The 19,195-nt window shown below is 41.4% G+C and overlaps 1 protein-coding gene across 2 annotated transcripts; it reads right to left on the reverse strand.

Annotated features, from left to right (window-relative positions):
• Positions 1-1,351: 1,351 nt before the first annotated feature.
• ilf3b (interleukin enhancer binding factor 3b) lies at positions 1,352-17,913 on the reverse strand. 2 transcript variants are annotated; one of them, XM_023273456.3, is made up of 18 exons: positions 17,811-17,913; positions 15,669-15,766; positions 14,308-14,528; positions 14,034-14,208; positions 11,829-11,976; positions 10,361-10,452; positions 9,066-9,161; positions 8,653-8,764; positions 8,425-8,522; positions 8,233-8,344; positions 8,004-8,117; positions 7,050-7,255; positions 6,728-6,901; positions 6,361-6,642; positions 4,558-4,690; positions 4,386-4,433; positions 2,396-2,812; positions 1,352-2,209 (listed from the first exon to the last, which is right to left on the reverse strand). In XM_023273456.3, the coding sequence occupies exons 2-18, from the start codon at positions 15,669-15,671 to the stop codon at positions 2,070-2,072; spliced, it is 2,571 nt and encodes an 856-aa protein (XP_023129224.1). In that variant the 5' UTR covers positions 15,672-15,766; positions 17,811-17,913; the 3' UTR covers positions 1,352-2,069. The 2 variants fall into 2 exon arrangements, with proteins under 2 accessions (XP_023129224.1, XP_023129225.1); XM_023273457.3 differs by lacking the exons at positions 1,352-2,209; positions 2,396-2,812 and adding an exon at positions 2,946-3,837.
• Between the last annotated feature and the right edge of the window lie 1,282 nt (positions 17,914-19,195).

Genomic DNA, 19,195 nt, shown 5'->3' on the forward strand with positions numbered 1-19,195 from the left:
ACAAGAGAACAAAAATTCAAATACTGAAGTAAAATCACCTTTCAGTGCTGCAGCAGGTGATCCATTTCATGCTGACTTATTGTCTTTAGATGCATTTATTCAGGGCCGTAATCAGACACTGGGGGAACCTGAATTTATTTGGGATAACAAAAAGTTTTCTGCACTTTAGAAACAATTTATTTTCATTTTTGTAGTGAAAATGCTTCAAATGTGTTTACATAGGTCAAATAATGAATGTAATGCAGGATAAAGAGTAATATAAGCTTCTTACCTTCATGTTTACCATCGGTCTGACAGACTCCAGACAGCAGCTGGTCCTGTTTGACTGCTGCTTTCTCCTCCAGGGTTCTCCTTCTTCTTGTCTCAATGGAAAACTGCTCTTCAGATGCTTTCCAGCGTTTCAGATCTTGTCAGTGTTCCGATTTTCAGTGCTCAGGTTTTGCAGAAGTTCAGCTCCAAGTGCAGAAAGATGGAAAAAGGTCTGCAGGTCCTTTGTAAGAGAACCACATTTCCTCCTCACACTCCTAATAGTTCCATCCTCTTCTGAATTTAACAGAAACATTAATACACCTTCTGAAGGCGTGTTTGCTGCCCACAGCTGCTATTTCAGATTCTTAACTGACTTTATTAGACGTCTGCAGCAGAAACGATCAGTGCTTCTTTTAAACTGACGGTGATGTTCGCATTTGGCATTTGGTTAAACTGGTTAAACTCAGGATCTGATGACAAATAATGTTCAGATTTGAGGCTTATATAGTGGAGTTGGTTGTATTAAAGCTTCTCTGGATAAATCCTGAGTTCCATCACAGCTGTCGGGACACTTTTATTAAGATAATCCATCATTATGCACAAAATTCCATTTCAGTGTTTTACCTGTGGTAAAGGAGTGGAGTTAGGATGGTCATTTAAACCTGGACCCTACAGTGTCTGACTGAACATTACATTCTGCCACCCTGAAAGATGATTTTAGTCCAGTAAATGTAGTTTCAGTATTTGCTCTCACTAAGACTCTGCAGCAAACAGGACTTGAATAGGTGTATTAATGTTTCTATAAAATTCAGAAGAGGATGGAACTGTTGGGAGTGTAAAATGGAAACATGCAGGTGATGAAACTTACGAAATTGCTGCATCTGAGACAATCAGGCCTCAGACAGTGAAACCAGTATGTCTTACAGTATTCCACAACACATTTCTGCACAAGCATTTCTCTATACCCGTCGTTCCCTACATATACATTTTACAGTACAACCGCCCCCCATTCAGTCCAAGAATCCGGTTATTAATTTATAGATGTGACTGAAGTTAAACCTGCTTCCTATTTTTACAAATTCTTGATACTTTATGCCAAAACTCTAATTCAGATTTTTATTTAAAATACAAAAAATAAATACAAACACACCGTGTTAAACATGAACAGGAACAAATCCCACCCTCTCCATTAACTGTGCTCGGCAGAAACACGGGTTCAGCATCAGAATGTGCGAGAATCCTCCGGTTAATCTCCAAAACCATTTATTAAAATAACTACATCACATTAGGTAAATTACAAAATAAGCTAAAATTACAAGCATTGAAGAAAAAAGAACGAGCTATTCAGGGTCCATTGAATCATTACAAAAAATACAACAACCTTTGTAGTTTAAAACTACAAGATTTAACTAGTTTCACATGGAAAAAATGCCGTCGCCACACAACTCTTTAGTAAGAAAGGAAAGCGAAGTCAGAGCTCGCAAGTAATTGTCGCATTAGCCTTCATATTTAGTGATGAGAACGAGGACTGGTAGCATAGGTTAAGAAAATAAAAATAACCTAAAAACACAAGACTAAGCACTGACCAGACCACTGAAACAGACCACTAAACTTAGCCACAGCTCAGCTCGGACACTTGAAAAGTCCAGACATCTCAAATGTGCCCACATGTGCTACATATAAACCCAAAAGCACATAAGAAGCAAACATGGAAAAAGGCAGAGAGCACAGGCAAGCCGTCGATCACTTTCTTTGGAGAAGGCTTGAGACACTGATGCAGGGTGCTTGGTGCCGACGATCCGCAGACGGAGCGGTTCAGTCTATCTGTACTGGTAGTTCATGCTGTTGTCTCCTCGGCCGTAGCCCACTGGGTTGTGGTACTGAGAGTGGTTGGTGCCGAAGCCCTGGTTGCCGCCTCCTCCGCCTCCCTGGGAGTTGTAATTGGACTGGCTGTTGAAACCTGCAAGAGGAAAATGTGGGACAGTTATGTTGTGCACAGACAGAATAACAGACGGACGGACAAATGCACGCCGATTGTCACATAACTCCACAGTGTTCCTTGGCTGAGTAATAAATAAACAGCATGCCTTTCAAACCCACCACGGGGTTCTGAGATTCAGAGGATTAAAAATACATTTAAACTTGCCTTCATAACTGTAGTCCTGGTTATCTCCAGCGCCTCCCGTCACCTGGCTTGGGTAGGCAGTGCTGTACGAATATCCTCCTGCACCTTGGTTCTGGTTGAAGCTCTTCTTCCCCTGCCCATAGCCCTGGCCGTACTGGTTATAAGAGCCCTGCCCTGAGGGGCTGCTGGACTGGTAGCCTCCTGCAAGTCCACTGTTTGCCCCTGGGGGACCTGGGAACGTTGACTTCCCTCCTTTGTGCATAGGGGGTTTCTTTTTGGGGGCCTTGTTGGCAGCCGTGGCAGTGTAGGCTCCGTCACTCTGGTAGTAGGAACCGTAGGAGCCCTGTGCTGGTCCTGGTGCTGTGCTGGCTAGAGGGCCACCTGATGGGCTGGTTGATGCACCGGCTCCTCCGTTTGTACCACCATTGTTGTAGTAATCTAGGAAATAACAGAATGGCAGTCTTAAAACGAGCTTAACATGGGATTGGTTGCAGCTTACATGTTGCTCATTATTTGGAATACATTCTTTTCATGCACTCAAATTAAATCAGACCGTGTAGTAGCACAGAAATGAATGATGTCACATTTATTTAAAAAAAAAATTAAAATCAAAACATATAAAAACAGCTAAAGCAAGAAGTCTTCCCTTCCCAAATATACATCAGATTCTTCCAGCCTGTGTGTGCAAACCTGGTGCCAACAGCCTCAGTTCTTCAATGTCTAACGCTGCAACAGATGGGCTAGTCCAACTACCAAACACTGCCATAGCAGGACCATCATGCATTCAGTGTAGCTGTGACTAAACAGTGTTGCCGATATGACAAAGAAACAGATTTTTACACAAACAACGTGGCCATTAAAAAAAACAAAACAAAACATAAAATACAAAATAAGCTCAATCATGATCAGAAGTGACAGAAAGGCATTAAAACGAAACAGATTACGTTAAGATTTTCTCAGTACTCTCGTCCAAGTAAACATGATGGAGACAAAAAGTGGAGACCAGGCTGTTGTGGTCCTGACAATAATCCAAAAAGGCAGTATGTTGTCCAGCTCCCATAGGCCTTCACTTAATCATGCTCCAGAAACAAAGCCCCGTCCCCGGTATGAAGACATTCTGCTTTAAACCAGCCCTGCAGTTCGGGGAGGTCCAGTTGTTCAGGTACATCCACGGAAAGTTGGGGGACAGAAGGTGTCTTATGGCTACATGCATGCAGTGGCAGATCGTCTCCCCGAGGTGTCAGGAAATGACAAGTGGATTTGGCAAGACAGGGCAGAGGGTTGTTGTCACTGTATTCCCATGGTTGTGGACTTGGTGATGAAGGGTGTTCATGATGCTGCTGGAACACTACTTAGTATTTTTGTCCATTTTTTTTATCCTCTCTAGTTTTTGATTTTCTAAGACTGGGGGAAGATCTATGTCGCAAACTCGTGGTAGCCATAGCAGTCTGAGACAAAGTCACCTAAAGAGTGAGACAGGGCAGAGAAGGGAAAAAATATCAAAATTAGATTGTTTATTTTGTTTTGTTTTTCTGCCTTAAAGGTGGCAGCAGTTCAATGACTTGTTTGGTCAGATTGTTTTCAAACTGTTTGCTGTTTTTTTGTTTTTTGTTTTTTTTTTAGATTTCTCTGCTCCTGTCACGCTCAGGTAGGTCAGTCCTCAGAACAGGCTGCCAGAAGAAAGAAAAGGGGTACTCATAAGAGGGGGGCTTGTCAAAAAACAGATTCAATCCTGTGGCTTAAAGCAGAGAAATGTAAAATCACTGAACTGGGAACATCCCAGCATGTTGAACTATTACAACACGGAAGAGAGGATGTTTTATATGATACAACATATTTCCACAGGCCGGGCCAAATGTGCCGTGCTGCAGGACACATCACTTATTAGCTGACACATTGGAGGACAAATTTGATTGGAATTGTCACATGGTAAATGAAGGCCTAATGCAGCCGAGACTAAGAGCACATTCCCAACCGCAGCAGGATCAGAAAGGCTGAAATAAATACTCACTGTATCCAGAGTTAGCGTTGTTCCCATAACCATACGTTCCGAAGCCACCTGGGAGGAAGACACAGATTTAATATGCAGACTTCACACTATTAATCATCTCTACAAACTTTCTACCAAATAAATACAGCACATGTGATAAAGTAAAAGTGTTTTGTTTTTTTTGTTTTTTTACCTCCTTGGCCATATCCTCCTCCATTATTGAAACCTCTGCCTCTTCCACGACCCCTTCCTCCTCTCCCTCTCCCTCTGGGTGCAGCTGCATCACCAACTCCAGAGGCTCCCATCATTCCAAACCCGGGGTTGTGCTAAAGAGGAAACAATCGTTTTAAGTCAAACTGAAATGTGAATAATCCTAACCTTTGATTAATACTATATTAACCGTGACGACACACAGATATCGTGCATTTTTTCTATTTTGATAAAAGGTGATAATTATGAAAATCTAGGTGGGTTTGTATATGAATTTCCAACAAGCTAAGCTGTGTACGTGCAACGTTTTATCTTGTACCTTCAGACCTACAGCGGTGGAAAAAACTGTTCAGACACCCCAAACATTTGCATGTATATTGCATGAAGAATCTTAGGTGCAATCCTCAAGGGCAACTTCTTTTAGTACAATCACAGCCATAATACCAAACAAATCCCAAAAAATTCCATTAAAAACTTAAAATTGATTGGTTTCATAAAATAACAGATTTTGAGTATTGGATCATTTTGGTAGAAATTAGTTTTTTTTTAGTTTTTCTTGTAAACAATAAACAAAAAAAATATAATTTGTATTTGTGTCTGTCTAATGCAGCCACACCTTTTGAAACACAAAAAAAGATTTTTCCACAAATATTTCACGATAGCATTTGAGATTGTGTAAAATTTTAAGGGTATGCAAAAACTTTTTCCCACCACTGTATATGTACACTGATCAACCACAACATTAAAACCACTGACAAGTGACACGTTCAACACTGATCATCTAGTTACTACATAATATTCTGAAGGGAAAACTCATATCTTGGTATGCGTGTAGATGTAGTTTAATTCAGCGGGTGTAGATTGCAAGTATCAGGCTTTCTCTTCCCCTTTTCCTACCATTTATAAAATCCGCTTATCTACAGAAAACCATAACAATCATCTCCAGGCAGAAACCTACTCCACTGAAAATTTCTATTTTGCAAATCATTGAGGTCATTCAGTCAAACAGGGCTGCTGTTTTTTCCCTGGTGAATTAGACATTAAAATAACAGTTTCCCCATCAGAACAACAGCTAAGCAACCAATGTGGATGTTACTTTGACACAAACCACCCATCTACACATTGTTTCAGAGCAAGCGAAAAAAATGCATGGCAAGAGCACTGCAATAACTAAATGGGAACCGCTCAAGGAACATGACAAAGATCCCAAGATGCTAACCTAGCTTCCTTATCCACACTTAGTGAAGTTCTGAAGGGTGCATTTAAAGAGCCTGATCCACTAAAGAATCTGCTGCCAAGGTCCAGGCACGAAAAACCACAGTACATCATCAGAGGTCCTAGTAAGAACTATTATTTTTGCAGTACAAGGTGGACAAGCACAATACTAGGCAGGTTGTGTTATTGTTGTGGCTGATCAGTCTCTGTTATGGTTCAGACGCAGAGTAGGTAAAGTGGAGAGTAACGTAATGAGTGTAGACATCATAGATGGTACAAAACAATGACTAAGAGCACTGGCCATCATCCCAGAAAACACTGTGGAGCTGCAGCACCGCAAGTGATTTTACTGGACCAATCTCAATGCATAATCATCATCAGAGGAAGGAAAACACACACAAAAAAAATCACTACAACCAAATAACCCTGATATAAGCAGCACTACTATTCCTTACAATTACATTTTTGACAACATGCATATACACGCCAAAACACACACACGCATTTTTTTTGTTCAACTTTAAACATGCTTTTGCAAGCCAGGACTTTAAAAAAACACAACATTCCTTACCATGGGTGGTCCCTTCTTCTTTTTAGCAGCCTCAGTCACAGAACCCTCAGGATAGAGTCGCTCCAAAGCAGCCAGAGCCGCATAAGCCTTGGCCACCTTTTTATTGGGTCCTGTTCCCTGGAACTTCTGCCCGTCAATCTCCACCTCCATGACAAACCGTTTGTCGGGGCAGCCTCCGGTCTCTGAGATGAGCTCGTATTTGAGGCCACGGCGCTTCTCGTTCAGCTCCATCACGGGGTTCTTGCCGTGTTTTGTTAGGATCGGTCCCTGTTGGCGAGCGGTCTGATGGAAACGAGAGACGGTGAGTAAGATAAGAATATTCAGTCGTACAGGAAAGCACCCAAACAACGCTCGCTGACACACATACCTCTGCAGCTAAAGTGCTGTCTGCGTTGGCTGCTCCTGTGGCAGCAGTGGGAGTTTCGAGTTTTGCCACTGGCCTCAATTCTTCCACAGTGGTTGCTACTACTGCCTCCTCTAATTTTACCGGCTCAGCAGTCTTTACTTCCACTCCAGTGGGCAGGCCCATGTCCTGCAGGACCTGAGAGCGCACACACAGATTCACTGTGGTTTAAAAAATTGCAAGGAAGTGTCTGACAACGAGAACTACTGGTATAGGATGTGGGATTTGAGCCGATGATGAAATCTAACACATTTATTCAAAACGTTCCTGCAAATGTTGCGCTCACCTTTACAGCTACATGTAACTTGGCAGTGCGCTTTGATGGACCAGAAGCCTCAAAGGTCTTTCCATCGACTTCTACGGCCATGGTGAAAACTGGCACGTGAACTGGGCCAGTCTGCGATATCAGTTTGTACTGCAGACCGGGCTTCAGCTGATTGAGTCTCATTAGGGCATTCATAGCCTGGGGAGGCTCAGCTTTCTCTTCAGGAGCTGGTGGAAGGGGCAAGAACAAAAGTATTATAGAACCAATAAAGGCAAACGGTAACTAGAACTACTACTTCTATGTGTCTGTCAACCAGACACACAGACGACTTTGAAAAAACTGAGTAGCGGGTATTAAGTGTATTCATGTTTAGCCAATAAAGCTGATTCAGAATAAGTAAAATTGGCTATCTTGTGGCTATGACAGTAAAAAAAATGCATCAAATAGGTATTGCTGCAAAAAGCTAGACATTTTAAAGGTGGAGCTGTCACACGTCTATCTGTACAATCATCAGTTTCAGGGTAGGCATACAAGATTTCCGTCACCATTTCAGTGCTCAACAAAATATGACATATGGTCACAATCTACCCTTCTGTTTGGTTGAAAAGTGGCCAGAAAAAATGCTTTGCAGAACATTATGTTGTGTCAGTGAAGTTTGACAGTAATCTCATCAGTTTATCCTTGAGTCCAAGTGAACATTTGTGCCAAATTTGAAGAAGTTCCTCAAGGCATTCCTGAGATAGTATGTTTACAAGGCTGACACTGAAGGAAAAACATAATTCCTCTGGCCACAGTTGTCACTGGCGCAAAGAGATAAATATAGACTGAGCATCACCAGGTAATCTGTTGGTCTCATTTTAATCAGCTGAAGTATCAAAAAGTGGTGAAAAATCTCTGAGAGGAGATACTGGTGGCTCAAACAGCACCTTAGTTGTCCTATTTAAAAGGAATATTTGATCAAAATTGTTGACTTACATTTCTTCTGCAGCTTTTTCTTCTTTTTATTGGGACTCTTGTCATCAGTGCCCTCCTCTTCCTCAATGGGCCTCTTCATTGGCGGGGCATAAGCCGTACTGGGTGGGATTTGCACTGAATCACAAAACACAAAGCAAGTAACAGCATTAAACCTATACCATGACTATATATATAAGAAAGCATGTCTTTACTTGTCTTTAAATCTCACAGGATACAAAGCCGGATTTACCTGTGTAATCAATTGGAGTCTCACTCCGAGGTTTCTTGGGCATTTTAGAAGGAAGGGGATCCATTCCAAGCACTTTGTGAAGCTGTCCGAAAGCTGACAGCCTTAAGGCATGCTGAGGATACACGAGACATGGTGTCAATTACACATTTGTTAAGCTGTGAAAACGCCCACACGCAGTTTTGTTCTACTCACTTGTGCGCTCGCTGTGATGTCTTCTCTCTGCTGGTGATCCAGATGACTGATGGCATCTGTGGATTCCTTCTCACACGGATCAGAGATTCCAGCACCATCTGCAATGTGAAAAAAAAAAAGACAGTTTCGGATTGTGTTTAGAACACAAAAAACAAACTGAGCACTTATGATGAAGGAACGCAACGGCTCGATTAAATAACGTTTGGAGGAGATGTCCCACATGTGTACCTGCCATGAGGATTCCTGAAGCCAGACACTCTAAAACTCTCCGTAGAGCTTCTCCTGCCCCCATGGGCCGGTTCCCTGTGCCAATGGCTTTCTCAGAGATCAGCTCCAGTGGCTGCAAAGCAGGAGAGAGAGGGAGACTCTTTGTTTGACGATGCTATTTTTAAGCTCGGCCACTAACACAGAGAGATTTTAGGTCACTGCGTTAGTGTGATTGCGGTGCCTTGATTTTTTTGGCTCCAAACAGACAAAGAATTACCAAAGGAACTGTCAGCTGTATTGAAATAAAAATCCTGGCAATTTTAGGCAAAGAAATCAATCTTGAGTAAACCACACCTCACGTATTTACCAGGTTTTAGAAGCCATCAGCAGAGCTTCAAGTAGAGTGACACTACATAGAGGTTTCTTTGACTCACCCAGCCACGGAGCGGGGCCCAGGTGGGTACTCGGGCACATAGGTCCCTTAGGATCCGGATGACAATGACACAGGAGCGCAGCCCATTGGCTCTGGCCTGGGGACACAATCAGGGAGGGGAGGGAAGGAGGGGCATGAGGTGGATAAGAGGCTTTAGTCAAAAAAAGAAGACCGTGTGAAAAGTAAAGCAAAGATAAACATCCAAATAAATAGAAATTAAAAAAATGAAGCCACACAGACTAGAACAGCTTAGCTTTGTCATTATGGATATGTCCAGAGATATCAGATGACAGATAATGTTTGATCACTTCATTTAAAGTCTAATTATAATCATTCACATTCATGTCTGTAAGTCAGTAGCCAATAGCAGTGATGTTGTGGTTATCAGAAGTAAAACATTTGTTTGTGAGGAGAAAACATGCGTATGACTTCAAGTTCAGAAGAAAAAGAGTGAAGAAAGCCACATCAAACTTAATACCAGCTTTAGTGTGAGAGACAAGTGAACTAGTTGTTTGAAAAAAAAGGGATGTGCTTACGTGTACTGTCATTGAAACAGGTCGTAGTTGAATTAGTGGCAAAAGAATTTAAAAATATGACTCAAGGTGCAATATTCCCGTTGATTTTGTGGCGCACAGTAACAGATACAGCCAGAGAGCAGGAAAAGTTGAGGCCACATACTCTACAATAACAAGCCGCAGAAATGTAGCACTGACTGTTATAGTGTGAAAGCCAGAGATGATACAGGCAACAACGCTATGATGAATTATTATCAAAATATGGTTAGCTACAAAGAACATTTTCTCTCCAAAACTACCAAATGGGGCAGCAAAGAGTGCTCTACGAGTAGCTTGCATAGATATGAAAATAACAACAACTCACTCACAGCAACACTGACATTATAGAAATATTGCACCTGGACAGATGATGAATTAGTCCCAGATAGTTTACTGATTTGAGTTAGGCAACTGCTGAGCAAAGTGAGGAAACGAATGAACTCAGGGACTAAAAAGCAACAATGAACTGTTTTGTTGTTTAAAAGTGGTGCTGCGATAGAACCTGTTAAGTGAGCAAAGCAACTCTACAACAGTGTAATGACAAAGGTTTCCTAAGAAACAAACATCCAGGTCATCAAGTATTACTACAGAAGGTACACTTTGAAAGAGTAAATAAAGAAAAAAAAACAAACAAAAAAAACAAACACATGGAACGCCCAAATAAAAGACAAAAGAACAAACAGCATAAAACCAAACTGAAAACTACTTCTGTTTTAGAGACAAATAAAGACAAGGTCCAAACCTGGAACCACTTAGCGTGGCGTAGAGAAGCCAAGGCAGTTAGGCATTTCTGCCTGTCCAGAACATCCGGGGGATCGTTGACTGAAAGCGTTTCTATTGGCAGGTGGAATAAGAAGACAAGGTACAGTTTGACCAAGGGGAGTTCTGTCAGGCGGCCAGGGGGAACACAGGCAGCCTTCCCAAACCACAGGCAGGAGGGGGAAGGGGAGGGGGACCCCTCCACTGGAGAACCACCAAACACTCTCAACCTCCCAGTTAATATGGTTTTGCATGGCCCAGCACCTAACAATCACTTAAACCCCACCAGAAAGACTGTAGTGTGGAGTGCGTTGACTAAAAGATCCCGAAAAGAAACTCCTAATGTAAAAAAAATGTAATTTATAAAGGGACTATTGGCTGTATCAAATGGGAGGTTGTCTCTCCATTGTCGCTTCAACTCAAATGGATGCTTTAGTTTGAGAGACTAAAAAGGTCTACTTTTCTTTTCTGACGTTAACAGGAGGTAGAGCCCCTCCCCTTTGCCTCTATACTGGGTACACTGCACTTTGCCCCTTCCGAGACAGAGAGCGGCCAGTTGGTCAAAGGTCCAGCGTCCCTAAAAATTGACAAACTAGAAGGCTTGACAGAGAGAATCAGAATTGGAACCACAGGCAGAAGTTATCAGATGCACAAAAGGTGGGTATCAAAACAAGTCCACACTGCAGCAAAACTGATGGCTTAATAAAAACAGACCCAAACTGGGCATCACTGTGAGCACGGGGCTACAGATAAGGTCAAGGATCAACACCTGCTGAAACTGAGATCCTCACTACTGTTGAGAGCTCTCAGAAAGTACAGAAGATGGTAGAAATCTCACTTTGTTGTTGTCAAGATAAAATCAAGCTAAGCAATTCAATACATATTTACATGCAAGTTTATATATTTATTGCACGCCGAATTCAAGTGTCCCTTGTCGTTATCTGCAACCCTGAGCCTTCCCTGCCAAGGAACATCACAGACAGTCAATAGCCCACTGCTGGGTCGAACAACCAAAGACAGCTTCACCGCATGTTTTGCTACTCATTTTTGCTGCAATGCAAACCGTTCATCATCAATGATAAAACACATGCAAACAAAGTGGTCTCTCTTTTTGTATTTGTTTAAATTCTCAGTAAGCCTTCATTTCGTTGGTGACCTTGATCATTATGGGGGAAGAGAAAGCCATGTCTTCAGCAATCAGTAAACTACCTGCCCTATACTGTATATTGGGCCATCAAAAATGTACAATTACATTACATGGAACTACGAGAGTGTCTAGAGAGCTATAAGCATAGCACAGTTTCATTATGTGACGGTGCATTCTTGTCCCCTAGCTCCATTGAAGGCCCAATAAACAATATCTGTCTAGTCTGGTTGCCTGCCTGGCCTCCCTGCTGGAGGATGGGCGCCACTAAAAAAGAAAACATTGAGGCCTTTGTGTAGGAGCTTACCTCCAGCTGCGGTCCTCTCCATCTCTTCACGAACCACAGGGGATGTCAGGTGAATTGTGAGGGTGAGGGGTGGCTCCTTGGTGTTCTTTATGACGATGCTGGCCTCACGGATGTGCTGGGTCACCACATATTTGTCTTCTGTGATCAACTGTGGAAGAACAAAAGCGTTTCAGACACACAAAAGACACAGTTTGATTTGTTTAATAATGTTTGTGCTGATAATCAGACTATCCAGGGCTCCAGATTAAAGTTTTACACTTGGTGTTACCACCTCGGACACAAAAAAAGGATTGTGTGCTTTCCTAGGAAAAGCCACAAAACTTGTATTTAGAACTTTTTTTGCTTTGGTTTGTGTAGTTCTCATATAATCGTATCTGTAAAGCTGTGTTGTAAGCAAACTATGGCAATTTTAGGCTACAATTACCTTCATCGCTGACACATAAGTCTGTTACAAATGCTTTCGGTATTTTATTTTCAAAGTTTTGTTACTGCCGATCAGCTCGCCTCATCCAAGTCATTCAGCTGCCTTTCCTGAGTGTCCACTGTGGACAGACTTCAACTCCATCATCCTGGACTGCAGCTGGCGAGGTAGGCCATCTCTCTCACAGATCCACTGGAGAGTAACACCAACCAGTTTACAGACCAAGATGGTGGAGTAAAAGAATGACAGACTCACTGGAGAGGTAGCCAAATGACATCGAGAACCCCAACAGCTACTGCATGGACAGCTAACAGGCCAGAGTTGGATGGTTAGCAGTGACTCAACTTTCAAAATAACACGCTTAGATACAGAACCTTTCAAAAAGGACTGTTAAATGTAAAAAGCTTTACAAAAATTATCCTATTTAAGTCCAAGTTAACATCTAATGTCTTCTTTTGTTTTAATGATGTTGTGCTGTTTTTTTTTATGTGCCTGGAGAAATAATAATAACTGACACGTATAGTGGAATGCAAATTAGGCCCAACAACAAATTTTTTCCCCTTGCTCAAGCCAGACATTACATATGCCTTAATTAAACTCTCTTGCATAGATGCACACACCTGCGGACATCACAAACACACAGCTATTCCACTACTTTCCCATCTGCTGCTTCTACACATTTGCAGTAAGTCATATATGCATTTCCCACATACAGACTACTGCTTTAGGCGCAAATTTTGGAGTGCACACAGAAGTACATGGAGGGGTCTACAGATGATGAAATTTACATCACATAAACCCTCAAAGATGCAAAAAGCATAGCACTGGCATCATGAGGTGAAGTGTAACACCTCTGAAATGGAGCATGGTACAAACCTCAGATAACAGACAGATGTTCTAAAGACACAGGAAATGTACCCTGAGACAAAACTAACACGTATGTAGCTTATTAGTAAGTAATCAGTGGATTGTTCTTCCTCTGAAGGACAATTTCTGATTTAATTTTACACAAAAATGTATTGGTTTGGTCATGGAGAATTTGCTACATAGTTCGGATTTCTCACAGACATGGTTAATACTTTGTTGACACCACAAGCACACAGGAAGAGGGATTATTTTTCAGGCAGGAGTCTCTATTTTACGGTTTCCTGCTTAAGCGTGTCGTCAGCAACAGCCAGCCTGCACAACTTGCACACTGTGTATTGTTCTTCTCATTATTGTATCTCAGCCAAGGAAACTAAGTGGGTCTAAATGTCAAAATACACATTTATTTTTTGCTTTTTCTGTAGCTACACTAAATGATTTATCCAACTCACTTATGTCTCCCACTTTCTCTACACTGTCTGAAGTATTTTTAGATGTGCTTGCAGAAAAATAAGACTCAGTGGTATGCTTCATCACTGCCAACAAGTGAAACCTTTGAAACACATCTCTGGCTCCTTACAATAAACTAGCTGCAAAACACACCCAAACAGATGCAGGCTACAACCAAGCTATAAGATTGGACACAGATTACTTGTCTGACCTTCGATATGTCAAAGCAAACATTGTGGAACATGCCATCCATAATTTTCCTGGTTCAAATTTTTTGTCCTAATAAAATTAAACTTTATTTCTACAGCACAATTCACAAGTAAAACTCAAAGCTTAACATTTAGGAATCTGACATTTGATTTTGAGATACAAAAAACAATATTTGTATTGGCAGTGAAAGTCCTGTATCAGTCAGGCTCTAATTCAACATTACTGCATTATTTTGTGCATTAGTTGAGTTGTGTTCTTACTTTGAGTTGTGTAACCAGGTTTTCAGACACTTTCTTCAGCAGATTGATTGTGGGTTTCTCCTTACAGAGCAGCACCAGCTCTAGGTCCAGATCCCCCTTCAGTAACAGGCCCTTAGCAACAAGGCCCACTCTCATTACGCCACGCAGAGAGCGGGTTGCCTGATCTTTATGCTCACTTTCAGGGGAAAAACACAAGACAAACTAAAAGTTAGATGTCACTAGGCAAGAGGTATTGTTTTACTAACTTTCTATTGACTGCAGGAAATGTCCTCACCTTTCCTTATCAGTGTCTGTGCCATCAGAATCCGACTTGGAAGTTCCCTTCTCCTGTTTATCCAACCAGTCAGAGACAGCCTTGAGGGCTCGCTCTGTGTGAGACACCATGTTCTGTACGCTTTCCAGTTCTTCTTGAGTTGGATAGATTGCTGAGTGCTTGGCCATGACATGGCGGTCATCATTCATGAAGACACGCATGGAGCGGTGGCGCATCGGGGGCTACAGAGGAAAAAAAAAACAAGATCATAAATTAAAGGGGAAATATTTCAGAGTTTTCTGCTGAAGTAGGTTCAGAAATGACTAGTTTACACCAAAACCGACCCTTAATAATACTTTCCCAAACCTAGTGCAAGATAGATGCATACAGGAGGGACTTTTTTGACCGTCGGTTCCAAATCATAACCTCCAGTCTACGTTTGATAAAGTATCCACACCGCACTGTGACTTGAAGCGTTTTAAAGCAACATCCATCCATCATCCATGCACCGCTCAATCCTCATTAGGGTCATGGGGGCTGGACTCTATCCCTGCAGACAGAGGGTGAAGGCAGGGGACACCCTGGACAGGTCGCCAGTCTATCGCAGGGCTATAGATAGAGACAAACAATCACACTCACATTCACACCTGCAGACAATTTAGAATTACTAATTAACCTCAGCATGTTTTTGGACTGTGGGAGGAAGCCGGAGTACCCGGAGAAAACCTACACATGCACAGGGAGAACATGCAAACTCCATGCAGAAAGATCCCTGGAGGACAGGGACGCAAACCAGGCATCTTCTAGCTGCAAGGTGAAAGTGCTAACCAGCCATTTTAAAGCAAAAGATTATTTCTATTTATGGGTAGTTCTTTCAGCTTCCGTCCATGTTACAGATCTGAAAATGCTCCAGGTTTCATTTATCTAACTAATCCTACTCTGTGAGAAACGCTCTCTGTCAACCTGGAAAGCACCGATCATTAAGGTTAAAAGGCTCCACCTGATTATATTGAAAGACCTGTTTTACCTTTCACACACTTGACTTTGAATAATTAAAACACTGAATAACAAGACCTCATGTCTCGGCCGAGCTTCGAACACCAGTGATTACACAAGCAGAGTGTATGCACAGGCAGCCAAAGCCAATTTAGAGGAGAGCGCTGATGTGGAAGCAGCAGCATGTGTTCCTAAAGCCCCAGGCAGACTGGAATGATAACAAGCTGGCACCAGTCCTGTGACTTAAATTAGATACGACACATTTATTTGTCCTGTTAACAATGACATTTAATACAAAGACCAGTGTGTCCTCCGAGTCGCCTGCCTTTTGTTGAGTGACACATGACAATAAGATACATACGCTGAGAATGAAATTAAAACTTTACCATTGTCGTTCTGGAAACCGTGGTGACTGCTTTTGTCCAGTGAATGACAGTATTAGAAAGATCTTCTTGGCAGTAGATGGCAATGGTGCTGTCTGTCTCTGCAGGAGGAAAACAAAATCAAATGTCACTGTGGGCTAGAGCTGAAACGATTAAGCAATTAATCAGCTACTTGTCAGCTACTACACCGTCAACCGTCTTAATATACCTGAAGTCATCTTCACTGAGGAAAATAATCGAGGGTTAATCAACAATTAAAATGATCATTAGTTTCAGCCCTTGTGTTGGTAAAATCAAAGTCAACTGAAAACTGGCTCAATCAACAAAAGGACAGATGGCACCCATATCTGCAGATAAAATAAATACTCCTGATACCAAAAACACCTAATAGGGTAAAACAATTCACACGCTGTCATCAGGGACTCTGCAGATCTTCGAGGTTTAGATAAATTGGTCACCAGCTGCAGCGACATGGCACAGCAACACACGCCTCGGGCAATAAACACAGCCCTACTTTCACAGGCAGGAATGTGACTCGGTGTAATATGCAAATGTGTCGTAAAACTAACAGGCAAACCACAGATATTTACATGTCAAAATGTCAAAAAGAAAGAAAAAAAGTGCTCTAACCAAGATTCTGCAAACTGTTCTTTCTTAGGGATTTCCTATCTTAAGCCCAATGCGATCTTTTCAAACATATGCAGTTGGATGTGTGCACTTGCATGACAAAATGTACATGTAGAAGATAATTTGTGTTGCATAAATACATGTCACAAATATATATACAATCTATAAGTTGTGATTTTTTTTCTTTTTGTATATAAACATTAGTTTCTTGTACCTACAAGTGCAATATTTATGTGTCAGTGCAATTCATATCATGTGCAATAATCATGTGTATAGCAGGTCTCTAACCACAAACCGTTTTCACACTGTATGTTTTGCTCTTGTATTTTGGCTGTATATAATTTTAGGGTGTGCTAATGTCTTACATAGTATATTTTTAATGCTGCTGTACGGAGAGTGCAAAACTGATTTTCATTGTTTTCTGTAACAGTGACAATACAGATCTATTCCATTGTCACTAAATGTACCAGGTTAAAGCAGCTGAACATAAACAACTGATCTGTCGCTTTGATATTATATTATACTATATTATATTGATCTTCCTCAACCAAAAATTATGTTTACTTGTTACATTTTTCACAGATTTGGCTTTTGGATAGCACTGTTGTTGTATCAGCTGTTACTCTTGCCAAACTAATTAGATATTTAACTGTTATTTCATTGGGGAAAAAAATAACCAAACTTGACTTTAGAAAGCTGTAAGAAACGACTGATCTAAGTAGAGGTCATACACATTTCCTTCACAGAAGACTGACTGTTGCTCTGTGTTGTCTGATGCTGTGCAATTACAAAATGATGGGATCATAGTGGCCTTAGGGGGCGGGAATGACTTTCATTCATTCACATACTTTCATGTTATTTCTATAGGTTAGCTTATGTTGAGTAAAATGAAATGAAAAGTATAAACATCAACACTGCTCCTGTCAACAAGTTACCGAAGCGTGGCACCAACACCCACAAGCCACTGATACACCTGTTAAATCTGGCACTGCAGCGAAGCTTTCACTTCAAGAGGATGAGAGAGTGTTTAAAAAAAAGCAGCTGGACCTGAACCCCCAAAGCTCCATCGGGGGAATTTAAAAACAGACGCCATTTTAATTCGGTGCAGAGCGACAAGCTAACAGCTCCGACAAAAACCGTTCAACTAACCGTTTAAAGAGCCGGCATGCTCACCGAGCTGCACGACACGAACACCACCTGTTATTTCCTTCCACCACAAACTTCTGTTTAAAACCAGACGCTCAACGAAAGGCCGAGTTTTAATTTGGACATCGGTCTGTTGCTTATCAGACACCAAAATGGTCGAGGAGACAAGACCGAGACCACAGACCTCAGCCACAGTTAGCATTAGCAGGTTAGCTCTGCCAAACAAAGGCAATTACATTAACTTCTCGACAGCACGGGGTCACACTAGAAAACTAGAACAAGCTTCTGTAGTCCTTTGGTATTCTTTCCCCTTCCTTGAGCTCAACTCTGAATATTTGAATTGCTAAATTGAGATATTTTCTTACTACTTACCGCTGTGGCGTTACTGCTAACGGACCGAGCCGCACGCTAGCTCCCGGTCTCAGCAAGCAGGAGCGCAAATGGAACCGCCCACGATCTGAAAAGTGAGAACGCTCATTGGACAGAAGTTCCATGTGACTGCATTTCTGACCAATAGAAAGACATGGATGCCGAATCAGGGGCGTGGTTATTGATGGTGGCGTTGATTAGAATCGTCTCCACTCAACAGCTGGCTGATTCATTCAGTGTGTGTAGCCAGTATTCCTGATGGATCAATTCATGATACAGCACTGTTCTGACAATTACTGTTACATCAGGCAGATTTAATTCAGTTTCAATGCACGAGAGTTTATGTGACAATTCTCCAGTTTACTTTCAAGAATATTATTACAGTTTATTTTAATGACAGAGGCACTGGCACTGGAAATACTGCAGCAAGTTACAACAAAATAGCAGTGCCAAGTGACTTAAATGTTTTGTCATCAAAATAAGAAAAGATTCACATTCTTGTTCTGACCAAGAAAACAAAGGTAGAAACAATATGACCTAATAATATGGCATTGGAGGTGCATTGGATTGACACAAACACACATTCTTACATGAGATTTGATGAGATTACCTAGTAAAAGACGTTATCTGTTCCTTTATTATGACTTCTGACTGAGTGATAGCATTATTTCACACAAGTAATTTAACTTCTGAAACAAAACAACGCAGTTCCTCCAATGAGTCTTCGATGATTAACAAAAGTGGTGCAATATTTAACAGGGATGTGACCTGTGAAATCCACCCACCACTCACATTCACTGGTTGTAAAACAAGAACTATATTATCTCTGTTTGCAATCTCACAAGTCAGGAAGCGCTGCTACACCGACATCGATATTTGGCTGCTTGAGCCCCTTCTTTTCAATCTGTTAGGATTAGACACCATTACGTTTCTTCACTTCTGTGCTACTCTACAAGGACAGAGTTGTATCGTCTTTGAAGATGCTGCTTTGGCTATCAGCTAAGGAAAATGTGTGAGTTACGCCTCCACTGACCTTCATTACTGTTTGTTGTATAAAAGCTACTTCTTCCTAATTTTTTAGACTCATTTCACTCTGTGCATCCGTCTGCAGATGCTTAATACACAGTGTGTCACACGTGAGTGCAAATATGAACAAAATTAACTTCACAAGTGAAGAGTTGTAATATACAACAAAGATCCATTTTAGGGGGAAACCATGTTCTCAGGTTAAATTCAATATTCATTATCCCAAACATAAAGTCATGAGTCATTTACGCTTTTAAACTAGAACTGGTTTTATATAAGTGAGTATTACCAGTTCCCCAAATGGCAAATATACAAACTCTCCAGATGAGGCTCAAACTTTACACATAAATGACCGATACCTG

Source organism: Amphiprion ocellaris, chromosome 19, assembly GCF_022539595.1.
Source record: "Amphiprion ocellaris isolate individual 3 ecotype Okinawa chromosome 19, ASM2253959v1, whole genome shotgun sequence".
Classification (NCBI taxonomy): domain Eukaryota; kingdom Metazoa; phylum Chordata; class Actinopteri; family Pomacentridae; genus Amphiprion; species Amphiprion ocellaris.